This window comes from Triplophysa dalaica, chromosome 12 (assembly GCF_015846415.1).
Source record: "Triplophysa dalaica isolate WHDGS20190420 chromosome 12, ASM1584641v1, whole genome shotgun sequence".
Lineage (NCBI taxonomy): Eukaryota > Metazoa > Chordata > Actinopteri > Cypriniformes > Nemacheilidae > Triplophysa > Triplophysa dalaica.
In genome coordinates, this window is record NC_079553.1 from 8456633 (window position 1) to 8477559 (window position 20927).

General features: G+C 39.4%; 2 protein-coding genes across 2 annotated transcripts; one reads left to right on the forward strand and one right to left on the reverse strand.

Annotated features, from left to right (window-relative positions):
* Positions 1–139: 139 nt before the first annotated feature.
* On the forward strand, positions 140–15335 carry si:dkeyp-77h1.4 (neural cell adhesion molecule 1). The gene is made up of 8 exons (XM_056762900.1): positions 140–409; positions 6703–6761; positions 7752–8024; positions 8738–9034; positions 9409–9696; positions 9826–10004; positions 10129–10230; positions 10393–15335. The coding sequence occupies exons 2-8, from the start codon at positions 6707–6709 to the stop codon at positions 11311–11313; spliced, it is 2115 nt and encodes a 704-aa protein (XP_056618878.1). The 5' UTR covers positions 140–409; positions 6703–6706; the 3' UTR covers positions 11314–15335.
* On the reverse strand, positions 12960–20129 carry si:ch73-54f23.4 (zinc-binding protein A33). Its single transcript, XM_056762903.1, has 6 exons — positions 19995–20129; positions 19583–19678; positions 19000–19233; positions 18500–18522; positions 17874–17989; positions 12960–17096 (listed from the first exon to the last, which is right to left on the reverse strand). Exons 1-6 carry the CDS (start codon positions 20058–20060, stop codon positions 16534–16536), a joined length of 1098 nt encoding a protein of 365 aa, XP_056618881.1. The 5' UTR covers positions 20061–20129; the 3' UTR covers positions 12960–16533.
* Positions 20130–20927: the final 798 nt, after the last annotated feature.

Here is a 20927-nt window from a genome sequence, read left to right on the forward strand (position 1 = left end):
TACAATTAAAATGAATAAATATTTACATTTTAATGTGACCAATTTAGATGCCCCTGCACAAAGCACCCCCAGCACACGTTATTATTAAGGGCGTTGGTCTTTGTAATGGATCGATGTGAAGAATATCTTTAAGACCTTATCGTCGTTTCTGCAAAGGTTGGCTGAGTGTTCAGATCCCTGACACGCCCATAAGGGCTGAAGCGCCGGGTTTTTCACAGACCGCACTCGAGATACTCCGTGGTACCGAACGGGTTCCTGAGGTGCATATTGAGTCTTTTAAGAGATTTTCACCATAATCGAGTTGGAAAAATAGGAGGAAAGACGAGATTGAAGAGGCAAAATAAAGGAATTTCTCTTTTATTTATCGTGCCTGCAGTGCTTCGGTCGGTAGAGGACATTGGAAGTAACGGTAAGGGGAATGTCAATTTTGCGGCAGGGCTGTTTTAAACGGGTTCGGATTGCCGTCATTGAAGGGTTAAATTCTGCAGATTCTGTCTCGTCTGGTACTTTTCAGACTGGTTAAAGTTGCTAGTTGGTGCTTCAATTGTATTTTAAACAAATGTGTCTGTCTGAGGGTTTAGATGAGCATGCAATGTGTTTAGTAAAGAGATTTTAGCCCGGTGTTCTGACATTGGTTCTGCATAGCATCACATAAAAATTCCCTGTCAGCGCACGAGCACCGGTTCGAAGCATCCTACGGTACCGTTAACGTGACGGAAATATTGTCAATCAAATTTACGTAAAGATGACGATTATATGAAAAATTATTCGAAATAAGCAAAGGTTTTATTATATCACGCTGCTCACTTTAGTGTCGGTCTTATGTATAATGTAGATTTGTTATTATAATTAATATTTCATCTGTGTTGCCGGTTGACTGCGGTTCAGTTGGCCTGATTCATTTCGACGTTCAATGCACCGTAATAATCCGCACATGTGTAACGTTAGGCGGTCTGTCTCATCGTGTGACCAAAAGAAAATCTGTTTGACCGGCAAATATTTTTATGATTTGGAGGGGAAAGGAAATCGTTTATGAAGGTTTTCGTCAGAAACAGAGGAGAGCGAGGAGGGAAAGCTCCGGGTGATTGAAAGATGCCACCGCCCCCGCCGTTCACATCACATATGGACCGTATTCATGACCGCTTGCCCTGTTGTTTTATTGGAACACGTCACTAGAGGGCGCAGGGGAACTTAAGGGTAGAGTTGCAGCACAAGGGAAGCAAAAGCTCACATCGGATTTGATAAATTTGATTTGAAACGCATAATTGTGCTTATAGTCGGGGAGCCAAAGACTTAAAAATGGGTTGAACCTGACATGGTCTGCCATACTTTTTTTTGTTAACTTTGACCCTAAGAACCAATAATTGGAGGGTCTGTTCTGCCGGAAACATTGCGAAAAGAAATGTGGCTATTTAAGTGTATTATCAAAAAAATTTGTTTTCCTCAAATCCTCAGTGGGTTGGGTAAGCTGTCCATAAATGCATTCCAGATGCACAGAACACATGTGGTGACAACATCCAATGAAAAAATAACTCTTAAAAGACATTTCTACATGATTTTGGCCCAATTAAATGCAAAAAATAGGCGTTTTCACTTCATTGGCATCATCTTTACTTCATTGGCTATCAACTAATCCCCCAAGTTATCACATCAATCAATATGTCATACTTTTCACCAAACAGTATATTCATTCCACAGAAAAAAAAAAAAAAGTCCAACCAAAATCAATGGATTTGTTATGATTTCACTACTAGTTGGCGATCAACAGGCTCAGAACCTCAATCGAATTTTAGGCTACTCTCAAAATTCCGAGAGACATACTGGATATTTAACATGGTTGTTATTATCCACATTATTTAATATCATGGCCTAGGCATCTTTTTAATTTCAACATAACCCTGTTCTCCCAATGGAAATGTGTCACACAAGAAATATATAGCAAAATTACTTTTATTATATTATTGCCTCTTTTATTATTACTATTACAAATTTAACGGAACTAAATAATTAAACATAACCTAATTAAGTAGGTGCAGGTCCCTGTGAGGTGGGATAATCAGGAGGGTGACACACTGCAGATAGTGCTCTGGGGATAGACCTTCACTCTCAACACCTGAGGAGACAGCAAACAAGACCGGCGGGGTTACACAGCAGCGCGATAAAAGATGCATCCCCCACTCTCTCCCTAACACACACACACCCACAGAGCCTACTTTGTGTCCCTGTCTTCAAGAGCAAGTTCAATCCTTGAACATCTGTTGGGTTCCCTGGTGCAGAGACATGCAATGCCACACTTCACATTGGGTCTTGCACAGGAGCATCCTCGGGCACACATGCTTTTCTTGCAGCGGCAGTATTTGCTGTGTTTGAGTTCAGATGGTTTTCCCTCTTTCAGCATCTTGGTTGCCACCAATTTGCCATTGATAAGTTGTCTCCCAAAATCAGTGGCAGCTGGTAGGTTGCCTGAACCATGTGTGCCCGCTTACACTCAGCCAACTGATGCAGGGCTCGGCGAAGGTGTAATAGGAAGGAATCTTCAGTTGGTGGAAGGCAACACATGTCTCCTTTTATGCTCACAAAGAGATGGGCTCGCAGTGCATCTAGAGTACCACCAAGTCACTCCTGTCATAATGTGACAACATGTATCGCCATGCTGCTGTTATTACCTCTTCCTGAACATCCAGGCTTTCCTCAGGGTCCTGACAAGAGGACAGTGTGACCAGGATCACAAAAGATTCCACCAAGAATAAGTGTGCATCCTGCAGGAAGTGACTTGTTCTGAGCTGACCATGCTTCCCCCATGTAGTTCAACAGATAAGCTTTATTCAGTGGATTGTGAATGAAGCCTTTCCATTCAGGTATAGGGAGAGTATCATGTGGCTTGTACTCCTTCATTTGCTGGGGCAGGTCTTCATCCTCCTCTCGTTCTTCACCTTTCAGACTTTCAGCAGGGGAGAAATCTTATCGATCACCAACAAAGTGAATGCAGTCACACTTGTCTGGGAGGTTTCCAAGGAGCTGCCTCAGGTACTTTCCGTGCAGTTCATGGAAGGTGCTGCTCCCAAGATGTTGGTAACGTTGAATGAACGCCATGGCATCAACTACCATTACAACAGGCTTGTCAGACGGCGGCAGTTTGTCCACTTCCCCCCATGAGCTGCCAAGGTCTGTCTTGATTGTAACCAGGTAGTCTGCCTTGTTTCCTTTACGCATTATGCGTAACTTTGATCAAGGGACTGATCTGGCTCAAACAGGGAGGCTGGGCAACTTGTCCATTCATGGTCAAACACTTCACCTTCCTGTCTTCCTCTATGTCCTGAAGAAAGTACAGGTTCTGCACAACTGCACTCTCCTCTTCAAAGACCTTTCTGGCTTTGAATGCCATGGACACAGACTTCTTTGGCTTTGGTGCAAAGGTTGACCATTTAATTTGGGCTACTTTATCACTGTCTGTTCTTCTTACTGCAGCCAGTGCCTCCAGTCCTTTTTCACGAGGTCAGATCAAGTCAGCAGATTTGGCTGACTTGATCAACTCCTGTTCTTCACATGTGAAAGGATTGATCATCTGGTTGTTGATGACATCTGTTATTTTCCTTAAACCTTCTGCCTCCGTTTGCACCTTGGCTGTCCATGTCCTGGTGGTGTTTGGTGTCATCCGCATCCAGGTGTGCCATAGCCTTTGTCTGCTCTGACACAGCTGTCATAACTGAACTTTCAAGCATTTCTCCATGGCCGCTGGCTTCTGACTGATGCCAGTGTGCCAGTGAAGAGTTTTGTCTTGGCATCAAGGTTGTAGCTTTTGTCAAGTGCCATGTCTGTCCAGACACCATTGAACCGTCCTTCTGTTTGACAACCAGTGAACTTCCTGTCCTTGAATTCCCTATAGATGTTTGGAGCCAGTGTAGGCAAGCTTCTCATAGTTTCTAGGTATCTAGCTTCAGTTAATTACTATTAGAATATCCATATTACTATTCTTTTCCAAAAAAACTGGGGCAGACCTACCGGTATTCACTAAAGTCACTGTCACTTACCACAGACAATGATGAGCAGCTTCGAAGTCCTTTGGTTAGCGTTGGTTGGTTGTTCCAAACTCATTCTAATTACTAAGATCATGTACACGCTTGTGTGTAAGAGCGCCATGATGTTAAATGTTAGTTTTGTTATTTTTCTTTTTTGTATAGTTTTACGGTGATAAACGATGCAGTACAGGAAAGGTGCAGTGTGTTGCATTGAGGTGCTATGATGTACGGAAAGAGTAAAATCACGGCAATCTTTAAGTTGATTGAATCAAAGCTGAATTAAACTGCAAACACCCGTCAAAACTCTCGCTGCTACAGACCGAATGTATCGCAGGTGCATTCACAGTCAGCTGAGCTTTGAGCTTGTGCTACCCAAATGTGATGTAAAGCTGGCAGCTCAATTAACAGCCATTTTCTCATGTAAAATTGATCTGTTGTAATATTTAGGCCATTCATTTAGATTATGAAAGTGTAGGCGATTAAGTTTGACCCTAGGAAAAAAAATGATTGCAGATTCCCATTATAGTTTCTTTTAAGATGACCTGCTTTTAGCATTAATAATCACATAAATCTGCTACTGATTATAAAAAACATGATGCAGCACCTTGAAAAAAAACCCATTCATATTATCTTTCTGGTTTGGACTTTTGATGTCCTAAAATTGCTACCAGTTCATGTTAATCTCCATATCTCTAGCAAGATGGAGTAAATATTCCTGATGTCATATTCATCTATTGTATTGCCCTCAAGATGAAAGAATTTTAGGGTTACGTCATTTTCCTGCTCTCTATTTCTTCCCGGCTGCCCCTTGTTTTATGGATGTTTTGTCTTATGGGAGGAACTATGCGGCTGCTGAGCGAAAGAGAGAGAGTGTGTGTGTATGTGTAAGTGGACCAGATGGCACTTTGTGCATATAAAACTAAAATGGAACGGACACATTTACTAATAGTACATGCATCCCATTGTTCAAAGATAAAGGTTTTGTATAAAGTCTCTTTCTTTGTAAATTAATGGTGATAAAATGTTCATAAGTGTTCATTGAGAGACTGCTATCTGCCACCGATCACTACATCTGCTCTTCTGAATGTTTGATTTTAGTATGTCTGACCATGTCTGGCCAAGGTTTTCATTATCTTGGCTTCTTTCAGACTAAATGTATAGCTAAATGTGCTTGTGCTTATATTGCCACATTACACATAATTTTCTGTAGCTAATAGTATGTTTATACTATTATGTCATCTTTGATAAAAAAAAAGCTATATAGGGTCTTTACTATTTTTCAGTTTAAAAAGTTTCAAAAATTCCTTCATTATAAGTAAACTTTGTTTATAAAACGGTCTGTTCTGGTCCTTGATTCTGATTGGCTGAACGGAGTTCTCAGCCATGATAAAATCCCCCGATAAATAACAGCTGACTGCACCAAATAGCCAAAATATCTTTTATTTACTTTATTCTATGAGACCTTGTTAAGCATATGGAATAACCGTTTTATAAAAGCAATAAGCCCCAAGAAGCAGTAGGTTACAATGCATTTTATAACAGCTAAGAGTGTTTTGGCACAACGCGAAGCTTAGAACTTCGCTTATTGCTATATTGTAAAATTGCATCATAAAACGGTCAGTCCTGGTTTCTTTATTCTGATTGGCTGAGCCGAGTTCTAAGCCATTATAAAATACCCTGATTTCTAACTGCTGACCGTATTATATAGCCTAAATATCCATTTATTCCCTTTATTTTATTAAACCTTGCCAAGAACCGTTTTATAAACGCAATAAGCCCCGCAAAGCAGTGGGTAACAGTGCATTTTATAACAGCTAAGGGGGTTTGAGACACTCCGCTTCGCCCTTAGCTGTTATAAAATGCACTGTAAACCACTGCTTGACGGGGGTTATTGCTTTAATGAACATGTTTGTTTGGCTTAAATTGACAGCAACACACAGGGCTAACAGATGGTTTTCAGCTTGATTTCTATTCCTATCACATTTTTAATGCTGTCTGTCCTTAAATATCTTTTCTCAGAAATATCTTTCAGTTTCTGTAAATTATAATCCAGCCAGACACAGCCTCACAGACTACGCTTTATTTAACAGCAGCTCAGTATTCTTCCATAAACAAACCAATGCAAAATATTTCTGAGATTCCCTACTCTCACGACGACTAAACCCGCATCGTTTATTATTATTCATTACAAAGCCCCTCTGAGAGACCAGATGAAGGTCAGTCTTCAAACAGCAAAACACAAGTCAAGCCAACAAGACCGCAAAAACAGACAGATCTAAATAGCTCTTTAAAGAGGCTCATTTGTCAGCAGAGTGCTTTTAGATTCATGAGCTATTCCGCTAAATCATTGCTCAGGGTGTGAGCTGACATCTCCATACCGTCTTAAATGAGCTCAATTGAATTGTTTCATAACCGCTCTCTATTTGCGGATGAAAATCAAAGCACTCAATTGATTTGTGTCCATTTGGAAATTACCGTTCCATTTTCATAACTTTGCTCGTATTCTCCAGCTAAAATGTGGGAGCAATTCAATGTTGTATTAAAATAGTTATATGATTGCAATGGTAGTATGTACACGAATGTAAAGTAGATGCTGCCTTATTTATGTGTTTTAAAACTGATTTGTAGATGAAAGAAAGGATGGAGTTTGTAGTGAAACTGATTCACGTGTTTATGTTTTTAGAGTCATGATGAACCTGAGGCTGCTTGTCTTCAGCATGCTGTTGTGCTGCTGTTTCTCAGGTAAGAGAGATTTTTGTCAGTTTCTTTTAGTGGTCACAACTGTTGTCTAATGAAATGTTCAAGACAGTGCCTGTGATGTGCTAATAGCTGTTGTAGTTAATGACACCTCTACTGAGATGTAGATTTAAAAGTGTGCAGAGGTGTACTGAGCGAGTGTTTCTGTGAGATGTTCTATCTTACAGGCGCCATATACAGTTCTTTCATAGCTTTTCATTTTCTAACTTCATAGAGTATAACAGGTTGACTTTTAGTTTCATTATCTGTCTGTTATTTGAGTAACAGGTACATTAAGACCAGGGCATTGTACTGTATCTGAATAAACTTGTTAGCCATATCTAAACCCTGATAACAGAGCTGAACCTTGTAAATCATACAGAATGATTTAATAAGTGAACACAAATCTATTGCTCACAGGTAAAACAACTTGTTTTGTGATCATTATAAAATGCTTATAAATGCTTACAGTTTGCATTTGGATTTCCTGTAATTATAATATTAATCAAATTAATTTGTCCAATCAATTTCTTAATGAATGTAGTAGAGTTACCCCGATACTAAATTTCTCAACCGATACCGATTATTCAGAGTGGTATCTTCAGATATTGATTCTTAAGATTAAATTAATATTTCTTAAATTTCTGAATTATATTAATTTATATAATGACTATTTATATTGAATATCAAACTTGTGATTTTTCGTAACATTTTCTATACACAGAGCACAAGTTAATTGCATTTTCTTGTCCTCTTTTGATTGACAGGACATATCGGCCCTGATTATTGGCTGTTTTTAAACTATCGGCGGATAGCGTGCCAATTGCTTTTATTGACCGATACCAATTATTGGCCCATATATCGGTGCATCTCTAGAATTGAACAGTTTATTATTTTAAACATTGTGCTTCTGATTTTGTGCTTAAAGTAATTTTTTTAATTGATCAAAGTGAAGTAGTATGGCACACTTTAAAATAAAATCTGTCTTTCGTTCAGCTCAAGAAGAGAACCAGACTCTGTTTTTTGGGGAAGACTTCCACATCGCCATACCGGAGGGTAAAGTTAATGTATCATTCAGGCCATCGATTGGTCAAGAGCGTGAGAAGGGGCTAATGACATCTAGAGAGGTGATCGATATTCGTGCCAAACTCAACGATGGTTTGAGCCACCTGATCTTGGAGAATGTTGGAGAAAGTGATGAAGGAGTCTACATCATCACTTCTGGCCAAAACACTGAGGACGTAACACGCATCACACTTTTTGTGAGAGGTATGGAACATCCATAAATAATCATAAATAATGCTCTTCAAATCAGTCACTTTGCGCTAAGCAAACAATAAGATAAATAAATCTTGCAGTTCCCATTGCCGGTCAATATCATCTTGTTATTATTCTTATGCCAAGCTGATAATGTTTCAAATGTCTCTTCCCTCCTTTCATCATTTGTACACACACAAACAGTCTTGATTGTGTCTTGTATTATTGTAGATATGTGTGTAACAGACTGTCTACAGCGGCATGTACACTAAAGTGGATGAGTAATACATTTCACACAGGAATAGCTCCTGAGTGACTTCCATTATTATAGGATGTCATTTGTGAACAGTAAGAGTGGTTTAATGACCCTCTGCAGTAATTGTAGCTCTGTCAAGCCACACCGGGTGCCTTCCGTTCTCCTCAACCTAAAGATCCCTCTTTTTCTCACCCAGCCCTCTCTTTCTATGACTGGTGCCTACCAAGACAATCATCACTTTCGCTTTTGCTTGTTCAGCATTGTTCATGCTAGAAATGTAAATAATATGTGAAATCATTGGCGTTTATCATTAGTGTATTCAAAATATACAATTATGTTATCAGTATGTGTGTTCCCTGAGAAAATGCTCCACCAAATGAGCTACAAGAACCATCTTTTGCATTGGCGAACACCACTTAGATTTTCAGCAGTATAATTTATCTCTCCTTTGCCTCTTTTACTTTTCCAGATTGCTCTAGTGAGGTCATCGTGAAATATGGTTCCGATTTCCACGTAGTGCTGAATGATATTTCTGAGCCGTTGCAAGTGGGCTTTCGTAACAGCACAGTGGAAGCCACTCAAACATCGCTGCCGGGTGTGAACCTGCTGAATGATGATGGAACACCCAAAGAGAATTACCAGGACCGCATCATTGTGACACTTCAAAAATTCACCCTTCAGGCAGTCACAGGCGACGATGAAGGAAGTTACACCTTCGCTGATTCCAATGGAAAAGTGAAGAAGAAGATCTGCCTAAATGTGAAATGTAAGAGTGGGGAAAAACTTTGGGAAATTGATAATGTCGCTCTTTATTGAAATACATAACTAAAGAACGATTAAAAAATGTGTGTTGAATAGTTGTGCTTGAATTTTGTCCATTTTGAACTATACACCTCATATATTAATGCTTTAATCAAACTCATGGGGGCAATAAAAACAAAGAACGTAAAAAACGGAGAGACAGATGGTACACATTATTCAGTCATGTCTGCAGCATTTATTCTCTTAAACATTTATGCTCTCTCCTCTCTGATGATTCTGTTTGCACTCAATGACATCATCTAAAAACTTCTCTTTACTCTTTGGCCATCTTGATTATTGTATTGATTCTTTTTTCTTTCTTTCTTTGCTATGTTCCAGCCCATCAGATTTTTGTTACTCTTTCTGACGGTGGCACTCTGAAAATAAATTTGCTCTTGAATAGCTCCTTAGCTAACCTGGTGTACACCCATGAGGCTCAAAACACTAAAGATGTGATTCTGAAGAGGGGAAAGCTCATGCTGCCTCCTCACTTGAATTTCGAGGATCGTCTCTCTTTGGAGGAATCTGTTTGCATTCTCACGGAGGTAAAAGCCAGCGATGCAGGTATTTTCACTGAGACTGACCTTCAGGGATTCCATGTGTCTGAAGTCTACCTGCGGATAGAAGGTAAGGAGATGCAAGATTATAAGACTTAAATTAAATGGACAGTTCATATTTATGTTTTTCACAAATGTTTTCACGTAGTCAGGACGGTTCCATCCATCACTTTTAATGGTGTTTCTCTTTCTTTCTCAGCATACAAGCTTCCCAAGCTATACATTGCCATCATTGCTCTGGTGTCGTTACTGGTGTTGCTGCTGTTGGTGTGTTTGGTGTCATGTTTGGTGAAGATACGCAAACGTGCCACAAAGGCCAGAGCGATTGAAGAGACTGCTAAGAATGCAGGCAAATTGGAGGGAGATGCCTTCAGACAGGTATCTATCATCTTTTACACAATTAGAGTATTTAAACACAAATTCTGTACATTAAAAAAAAATGTTTCGAACAAAAAAAGAGTCCATTTGCTATAAATAAAGCATTAAACCCATGTTTTTGTAGGTTGTGAAAGATGCCTGTACCAATCAGAATGAGGAAGCTCCAGCCCTGTCCCAGAAAGAAGATATCACTGAGAAATCACAGAGCACTGAGGTCAGCATTAAGGTGAGTGCTAGGAATCTGAAAAACAATTACAACTTTCCAAATTGTCATTAGATTTATCATCTTTGTATCTCAACCCTAGAAGTATTTGCTCAATATAAAATCATGAATTGTAGGATTAAAAAATAAATGTGTTTGTAAGACTGTCCTATGTATATTGCTCAGGGTTTGGAGGTGTCTACTAAGGAGCCAAGTCTTCAAGAAAGAAATCTTGAGACAAGTGACTCTGGAGTTGGCTTTAATACTAGCGGCCTTCCACTTGACAGTGATACCGATGTACAAACGGCACCCATTGCAGATTCTGAAGTGTTAAGCTCATATGCCGCCCCTGATGTCAAAACTGTTGCTAACCAAGTTTCAGAGCCAAAGACAGCCCCCTCACCTCCAAAACTAGCACCAGCTTCTGATCTGAAACCAGCACCCAAGTCGACTGCTCCTCCACCACCATCTCCTGAACCCAAACCACCTGTATCACCAGAACCCAAACCTGCTGTGACACCCGAACCAAAACTGAACCTTGTCCCGATACCTGACACGAAACCGACCTTAAGCCCATCGCCAGAACCGAAGCAAGCTGTCACACCAGACCTAAAGCCAGAGCCCACCAAACCAACTGCAGATGTTAAGCCAATTCCAAGCCCAACTCCTGAACCCCCGAAGGCATTAACCCCAACACCCGACGCCAAACCAGCCACTACTCCAGATGCCAAACAAGCAGTCTCGCCTGCTCCCGAAGCTACACCAGCTAAAGTCAGCTCCCCTGCTGTGACCCCAACACCTGATCCCAAAGCTGCTTTATCTCCAGTTTCTGAGCCTAAAGCAACTTCACCTGCTCCACAATCTAAACCACCAATTGTCGAGCCAACCACGAATGGCACACCTGAGTCCAAGGCTGAGTCTCCTAAGCTGGATGGGAAGGACGTAGAGGCACCAGCTTCCGCTAAAACCCCTGATACTGGGAAAAGCTCACTCAAAACTCCTGAGCTCATCTCCAGCGGAGGTCTTTCTCCAGAAGGAAAACTAGACATGGTATCACCTAGTGACATTGCACCAACCTCCAACGCTGACGGAGCCGCCACCGACTGAGATTCAAACCGTAGCCTCTTTCCTGCCTCCTCCGAGTGTATTAACCAACACAGACAATCCAGACACTTGACTTACCAACAAAGAAGAGCTAAGTGACTTTGAAAGGGGGTGGGAATCTTAATTCTTTGAAGTCTCACTTTTAATACGATTAACATGCAACAATAGAAATATCCACTGTAAATTCACTCAGTTTACTAATATTTAATCACCCCGTGACAGTGTTATATAGATCAAATAGATAGAAAAAGCTCTGCAGGCCTTACACCGTTAGATAATAACACCAAGGGTCGAATTCACTAAACGGTTACACCACTTTTGCAAGTTGAACCATTAAAGCGCTGGGAAAGCTTTAAGCTCTAGCTTTTGGTATTACATTTGTTCAGCACAAACACGCCTTCTTTCTATGTATTTAAGGTTTATTATAGTTTGTGCATTTTCTGCTGTGACCACCAGTCCAAAGCAGATGGTATTGGTATTGCAGATGGTAACAGAATTGCATTTAAAGGGAAATGTCACCCAAAAATAAAACATCTGTCATTATTTATTCACCGACATGTCATTCAAATCCTGTTAATGACTCATTCTTTTGTGGAACACCAAATATGTGGAGAAATGTCTCAGTAGTTTTGTATCCATACAATGAAAGTCAATGGGAGATAATGTTGTTTGGTTACAAACATTCTTAAAAATATATATTTTATGTCTTCTGCAGTAGAAAGAAAGTCAAACAGGTTTGGAATGACATGAGGGTAATGACAGAATTTTCATTTTGTAGGGAACTGTACCTTTTAAAGACACAGTTGTGTAGGTTTTCTAACAAGCAAGACAGCAGTAATTAATCAAATGATACTAAAATGGCTTTGAGTGCTTTTACTGCATTATAAAGAGGTGATTCAGGTGACTGGACCGCATTGATTTACAGGCAGTACGGTCCCTGTAATTTATGGCAAATCACAGGATTCTTCTATAGTATTTATGAAGCATATCTTTCAGAATTGGTTGGCAAGATGGCAGAGAACAAAATGCATTCAGTACAAATATTTAGCTTTGTCTGCGGCATTCAATATGCATAATATCTGTAGTTATTCAGGCATTAAAACAACACAGACAACACAAATCAATCTTAGTGAATTCCCCCAGGATTGAGGGTGGCTGTCAGGGCCATTTAAGTGTATAAAGACAAACATCCCTTCACAGAAATAATACATCATCCCTGCATGAAGATAGTGAGAAAATAAATTGTATTATCTGTTCCATAATGCAAGATAACTGCAGCCAAACTTGGGAAAAGTGCACAGAAGGTCAAGGGACATAAATCATTTTTGCTCTTTATGAGATTATTTTGACAAATTGTGTGATTTGTTTGGAGAAAGCCAGCGAGTCAACCCCAACCTTTTTGAAATTTACAAAATTATGTGTCAACTCAGAGATGGTGTGACACCAAGATCCAACCCTGCTGAAAAATAATAAAATATTATTACAATTATTGAAACTCCCAACACAATCGGATACTTTGTGGCTGGAGGACCTGTGGCGAGTCTTACATATGGCACTGGTCCCGATGGATGTTCTTTACAGATGTAACAATCCACATCTTCTATTCAAACAATAACAAAACTGTTGTCATCTATTAGCAAGTTTTGTTAAAAAAAATCTCACCTTTACAAACACTCGGTGACACAGTACAGGTGCTTTGCTTCCGTGAATGAGAAGTGCTCAGATTAAAAGATCTCAATGGTCAGGCAGAATAGCTTCTAATACCTTTCTAATCTCTTCAGAATGTTGTCATGTGGATTTGCTGATAGAGCCTCGAGTAGCAATAGACGTGCTTTATAAGATCTACAATGTTTGTTCTGGTTAATTTACAATGTTTCACAAGTGATTCTGGATTTACAGTACAGTCACATCAACAAGATAACAGCCTCACGTCTTAGTTTACATATAATCCAGGTGCCTCTAGTGTAACCTGAACACCACTGCCGGTTAGTTGTACGTCCAGGAACCTGCTCTAAACAGCGTTTACGGAGGCTAAGATTTATGACAGTGAGTTTGGGAGAATTAGAGGTTTGTGGCTAGATTTTCTAAGCGCAGGTTATCTTTACCTCACATCATGGCCTGATTTAACCTGAACAACATTTTAAGCTATATTAGCATTAAAACGTTGACAAAAAAAGTAAACAAAAAGCACAAGTTGTGAAATAGGAATGAAAGTTTACAATATTCGATTATAAATTAGAATGACCAGGCGATGCCTTTCCCCACGAAGCTCTGAAAAAACGGCCTTGTTCTTTCCTAGCCTTTATCAGCTGTTGTAATATCAACGCAAGGAAATAAGACCTGAAAGGCATACAGTATAGCAAGCGTTACATCACATAATGTAAATAATATAATTATTTGACACCGTCACATTTAACAATTATTAAGTAAGAAGGGTTTTTCTGAACCTTTTTTAGGAATGTTATGAAGATAAACCCCCTCACTCTGCTTGGAGAGAGCAGGCATTGAATTTAGCAATTCTAAGCAATACACCAAACGCATAGATACGCACACATACATAATCAAATAATGACTTGTATCGTGAGCTTCTATAGAGTGAGAGAAGTTCCTGGTTATTTTATTACTCACGAGTGAAGTTAAAGCTGGCCACGTCAGGGGTTTTGACTTCATGCATTAAAAACCCAATAAACATAGGATCACCGTCATGGTCCCCTAAGACCAGGCTTCCCACTAATACTATTGGCTGTTGGATGTAAGTGAGCTTGATTTCAGATGCCCTAATTTTCAATCTCCAGCAAAATGATGTCACTCTTTAAGTGCATACCGGAAGTGCGCATCACGCGTTTCCAGGCAGTCGATATTCCTCTGGTTACTCGCTGAATCAACACAGTGTTTTAAAGCATTTGATCACTACCAAGAATTGCATGAATTGAGAAACATGAACCTTGAAGACACTGCCACTGATATATTAGTCTTGATTCATGATTATTGTCTGTTTTGTATTTTGTGTGCGACACAATGTGCTCTTGATGAATTTTCATGGGCCCTTTTGGACCTGTGGGCTCTTTGAATTGTATGATGTTATTCAGAATTGGCGCCATCAGCAGGCCCACCTATATTATTTGTACTTGTGCATGTGAGTTTGTGTGTGTTGGTGTGTTAGTAAAGCAGCAATTTTGGTTGGATAGATGTAATTCAATGCAATGTAGCAGTGTTCTCTCTCTCATGTCTGCTAGTTATTGCCTTTTAATTGGTATTAAACCAGATGAAATATAAAGGAGGTTAAAATGCGTCGCTTCCTACAAAGAATGAGACGCTTTGATGATATTTAACCCCCGATTACTAAATTCTGTTTTGATACCGAGACAGCTGTGTGCTGTATGTGATTTTTGACTCGATCCACACCCAATACTATGCGATTGAAGTTTTTCATTGCATGCAGTAGAGTTGCGCTCCTATAGTGTTTATCTGTGCTAGTGTGGTCATGCATTTATAGGCGGTAGTGTGTAAATCTATACAAGAAAACAGTACATTGATCCTTATATACACAGAGAACATGGGTTTAGTGCGTCTCTTTGTGTATCTGATTGGATAATTTCATTGTGTAAGAGTACAAGTGTCAGATAGACAAATAAATAAGTAGTATTGTATTGTTTATCAACCTGAATCTACATTCACAGATGTGTGCGACCTGATTGGTTAATGTACAGTAATTCTAAAAGGGCATTTGGACGGTTTACCAGAGTTCTGTGGGTGTGCTTTAAAATTATTTCTCAAGGGTGAGGATGATATCGAGTACGAGAAGTTAAGCTCCACGTCAACTCAAGTCCGGTTGTGTTCCACAGGTGCATGAACGATTTCTAACACTTGGTGCCTCTCGTCTCTTCTCCTTATTCCACCTATAAGTGATGCTTAACTGTCTTCTTCTTTGCACAAACATGACACAGTAACATTTTGTAAAGATAAGTGATACAGTACTTCCTTTCTTTCATGCCTAGAAACGATAATAAAAGATCTGAGAATGATTCTCCGAGTCAGTGGTGTTTTTACCCCAGGCCTGTCGCCTCACACCAGTGACACAGCAGTAATAAAACCTTTTTGGGGTTTTTTTTCTTCTTGTTTGAGCGGACTACTCTGACACAGATCTCCCGAGGCTGGAAGACATTTTCCAACAAAGATAGTGCTTTCTGGCCTTGTAGTCAAACACACTCAAAGTCTCTCATCTGGCTCTCTTCTTTCTTTTTCTGGACTGTTGCTTTTGAAATGGAGGACGAGAGGAGTGCTTTGTTTACAGAAGCATCACTCCCCTCTTTCTGTCTCTCTCTCTATTCTTTTCTAGTTCACATGCCTGTCTCACAGCACATAGTTTCCATTGTAGTGCCAGGGCTGAACTTAACAGTTGTGTATGTATTTATAGACACACAGATTAACAGTATGAGCTAAACAACTGGTTTGTTTTTAGTCACACAATTTTTTATTCTTTCTTATTTTGCTTTTCATTTATTACTGTGAGAATCACATGGCTTGCAGACAATAAATGCATCACTACATTTAAATTATAAAGTGCAAAAGAAAATCTAATAAAAAAGAAACATTGTTCTAGAATAGTTTACCCCAAAAATGTCATCAAATTTTGTCATCATGTACTTATAGTCGTGCGTTGTGCAAAATGACAGCATGCAGGTTATATGGTTGTTTTTTGGCAAACTATTCCTTTAAATAAAGATAATATTAAGGAATATTTGTTGAATGAAATATCAAATCTTTACATTTCATGTGCTTACAGTATCATGTACTGAGTCTCATGCTACAGTAAGTTACTGTTAATTTGTAAAGTTGATAACAACATCAAAAACAAGGCATACAACATTTAAAGCCACACTACTGAACTTTTGCTCACGGATTCTCCATGTGGTTGATAAGTGCAATTGTCTGTTACCAGTGTTGTTAATAAGTTTCCCTGTGGGCAGCGCTATACATGTGAATTTCTTAACTAAACTGGTGAATGCGGAAACGTTTGGAAACCATATTGCACTCTTCCGCAGGCAGGGGATGGGCGGGGCTGTGTCCCCTGACCCGAACACAGAACTTACAGCGTGTGATTGTTTTATATTTTAAGGTCGAAAACATGACAAAGTGTTGCCTCAAGGTGATGCTGATCAACATTTCAAAGATGAAGTAGTATACGGTGAAAGCAAACATTCATCCATGTTGTCAGTCCCTTCAGAGTGTTGGTTGAAAAATGGTAAGAGGAGCACAGTTTTTTCCTTCATCCTTGTCACATGGGTTGTAGAATGGATAGATCGGCACTAAAACAGTACCCATGTAGAAGGAGAAAAGTGGCATCATGGTCACAGCGTTGTAGAAGGACACCTCCTCTTTATCACAGTCCAGGAAGATGCCGATGCGAGCGAGGAGAGCAGATGAGCGCACCTGCGTGGCCTTCGGATGGGTGCAGGCAGTGACCGAGCCATTTCTGAGAGACAGCGTCCACAGTCCGTTCAATGTGGAACTGGAATCCATCTCACCACGTTGCACGTCCGCTCTAGCCACACCCAATCGCCAGGCGGTCTTGCCCTTCACCTCCACTTCCCAGTAATGCCGTCCATGAGTAAAGCCCTCAGACCCCATTACGCAGTAGTAGTAATGAAAGCGTTTTGGGTTCCTCTCATCCGGGTTCTCATTCGGCACCTCCTTGTCCTCATCGAAAATCACAGAAGTGCTCTCTGCAGACATGGTCAACAAGGGATGTGCCGTCTCAAGGTCAAAAGTCAGTGTAGATATGTCTGTGAAAACAAGAGCAAATGTTAAGTTCAGTATTCAATTAAGATGCACAAATTCCCCCCCTTGTGAAAATTAAGATTATTTTTGAAACGTGCTTAAAATCACATAAGATAAAAAATCCAGTCACATCAGTAGTCTAATAAAAGCTGATTTATTTAACATGGGGGGCTGGCAAGTGATCCCATGACCAGCTGAATTCTACTGATTTATCTTAACCTAACCCCCGATAGACACTTCTGCAAACAGAACACATTAATCACAACTGACTGGGATCCTGCATTGCTTTTAAATGATGTTGCTTTCATAGATCCAAAATGAAAATAACAAAAAATTACTTTTAAATGAAATGTGAAATATTTAAAGCTCCAACGTGTCATTTTTTAGAGGATCTGTAGACTGAAATGTAATATAATAAACATGACTATGTCTTCAGAGGTGTATAAAGAACTAACATAATGAAGCATTATGTTTTTATTTCCTTAAAATCAGCTATTTCTGTCTACATACACAGCGGGTCCCATTACATGGAATTCGCCATGTTGTTTCTACAGTAGCCCTAAATGGACAAACAGCTCTATAGAGCACATTTTGTAAATACGTTATCTCCTAGGCAATGAAGTGAAAACACGATGACTTCTTAGTTCTGTGTCAGCCACCGTAGTGCCTCAAAAGAGAGTGAGCCGTTGGTTGCAACCTCACCACTAGATGCCAATGAATTTCATACACTGGACCTTTAAAATAAAAATGAAATAAATGTTGTATTTGTATAATTTCAGTACTTGGATAGAGGGATGCTTTCATGTGCTTCCAGATCCTGTATTGAATGGGTCCCACAAACTGACCAGAGCAGATATAACTGTCTACAGTGGGAGGAGGGATGAAATTCACTTCACATCTAAAAAAAGAGACAATGACATATAAGCGCTACGAATTAACTTAAAATAAAGTTTACTGTAGCTGTTACAGTTGACAAATACACTATACAGTACGTCATATTGTGTGACAGCTTAATTTATGAAACTATTATATTATTTTATATTATTAAAATGTGCCCTGCGATGGGTTGGCACTCCATCCAGGGTGTATCCTGCCTTGATGCCCGATGACTCCTGAGATAGGCGCAGGCTCCCCGTGACCCGAGGTAGTTCGGATAAGCGGTAGAAAATAGAATGGAATATTATTAAAATTAATATTTAAATGTAAATGTAAAGATCATTGTTCGTTTCTTTCTTAATTTTTGCTGTCACACCATAGGACACTTTTATTTGTCAACTACTAACTATGATGAAATAAGAAGATGGGATGAAGGGAAATACTCTATGAAACGAAAGAAGGGGAAGAAGTTTGAAATGTAAATAAAGTCAAACTGTATAAATGACAAAGTTTATAAAATACAGACACTTGCCTTTTCAGAAGCGCTTTGATTTCCTAAATTAATAAAAATACACAGTGTTACACATAGCACACCAGTCTGTATAGTTTATACATGAGCATTAAGGTTCATATCTGCCTGGTTACAGCAGTCTGAGATTCCTCAAACACTCATCTGATCAGTGTTTAGTGCTTGTGCACTACTGTGTGTGTGTATCAGGTGCAGTATGTTCCAGACCCTTCCATTGTATGACCTATGAAACTAAGCCCGCCATGACGTAATGTGGTAAGAGCCAATGATGCAATAAAGCAATACTAATAGAGTTAAAGGCAGAATTTCTACAGTCCAGAACAAATAGCTTAAATCTTTAGACTAATCAAATTGACCTTAAATTCACCTTGTGAATTAGACTATCTACAGAGGATAAGAAAGTGCTTTCTAGCGTGCGCAGCAAAGCACTGCTCCAGTTCAGATAACAGCTTAAAAATGAAGACTTTCACTACTTAAGCTGTCAATTCAAAATGAAGATTCACCTTCAGAAGTTTGGGACTGTCTTCTTCCCTTAGCTTGCAGTTTATAGTCTCGATGGCTCTCTCTAGATCTCTACCCTGCATAGAAATCTTCTTCTCTCTCTCTTTAATGATCTTCACCCGTCGATCCCGTTCCTTCCTCAGCCGCTCCAAGTCCATCTCCTCCTCTTCGTCCAAAAAGCGATGGAGGTTCTGAAACTCTGCTCTGATTTCACGTTCAATCTCCTCAAATCTATTCTGTGAGAGAGAATATTAATGAATTGCTAATAAGTTCCTCTGGAGGAAACTTGTTAATGGAATTATCACTCATATGTAATAGGAAAATTGGCTTATTATACATAAATACATGAATTATGCCAGGTCACTGGACAGATTGACATGTGTAAATGCCCATAACGTGCTTTAAAATACATATGCAGGCTATCAGCCTATTAAACAGCTCATTTGAATCCTCAAATCATATCTTCATAACTGTTCTACTGTCTCATACATCTCCATTTTCTCTTCACCTCATTTAAGTACATTTTTCTATGTTTTATGTGTCCTGCTACACCATTCAGGGTCATTTCTGTCCCCTATACTGTACCTCGACCTGACGTGCTTCCACGAAGGCATCTCCCTCAGCTTCACAACATTCTTCAATTTCATGTTTTATCTTTTTAATTGACTGAATAAGCTTCTCCTGAAAAATAAACACATAAAAAGCCAGTTCATGGTACGTTGAGGTTATATAGTAAAGACATTTATTAGATTATCATACATTTAGTGCATTTACACAAATCGTAATCCTTAATTTTTAAAAGCTTTAAAGATTTTCAATTTGTATTAGTATTATTAAAAAACAATATATCAATACAGCTCAGGTCGAATAACCTTTTTAAGATGTTGTCCCACTTGGAACCTTCTAAGTAAAACAATTTACAGTGTGAGCAAATAATTGACAATGTATCTTTCACCTTGTCATGGCTTATAATAACAAGGTTACATTTTAATCTTACCTTTTGGTCATAAAGGAGTGAATTGTTGAAGTTGTTATTTGTGTCCTTCATGTGATTTGTGTGCATTCCAGTTTTGCTTGTCAAAGTGGAACACAGAGAACTCTGGGATGTCGTGTATGAGAGAGAGGGGTTAAATTAAGCTGAATGATAGTTGTGTGTTAGAGAGAGAGAGAGAGAGAGAGAGAGAGAGAGGGAGAGAGAGGGAGGGGGGATGGAAAAGCATGTGAGTATAGTATACTATTTCAAAGTAGAACGATTTTGAAAGTAGAACAAAGTAGAAGTGATTATTCAGTGTAAAATAAGTAGAATCTGGAAGTGACTTGCATCGATTTACAGTAAACAGTATTTTTGTTCGAATAAGCATCACAGACACATATTCTGTCGACAGAATTTGACTTCATGCAGTAAGAAATCAGCACAGTAGAAGAGGAGCAGTGGGAGGTATTGTGGTGTTCACAGTTGTCTCACTGCACAAGCGATTTATGGGAAGGAGAGAAGAGCTTCTATTTCTGTCTGCAACAAGAGTCAACGTCAGGGAACAGAGGCAGACTATTAAAGGGGGAAAGCTCGAGAGAAGGGACGATGTGGGGCTTATGTTTCACTGTGAGGGGTCTGGCAGCAGGATTTTGTGTGCATGTTCATACGCACAAACGAGAAAGAATAGGAGAGAAAGCAAGAGCGCATGCTCAAATTGTATGTGCAAACAGAGGAAAGATTATGTTTCATAAAGAGCAGTCTGTCCGGCAAAGATTTTTCAAATATTTTAGTGCAATAGTAGCGGGCAGTGCTGTATGACAAGAATAAAATCCTTTGTGGTATAAAATCACCTCGTCCTCTCTCTCCTTCTCTCTCTCCATGAACACTGCTCAGCCAGTCTAATGTATTATTCATGGATCTGTCCTGAGCGTCTGACTGCTGGGACACAGACTTGGT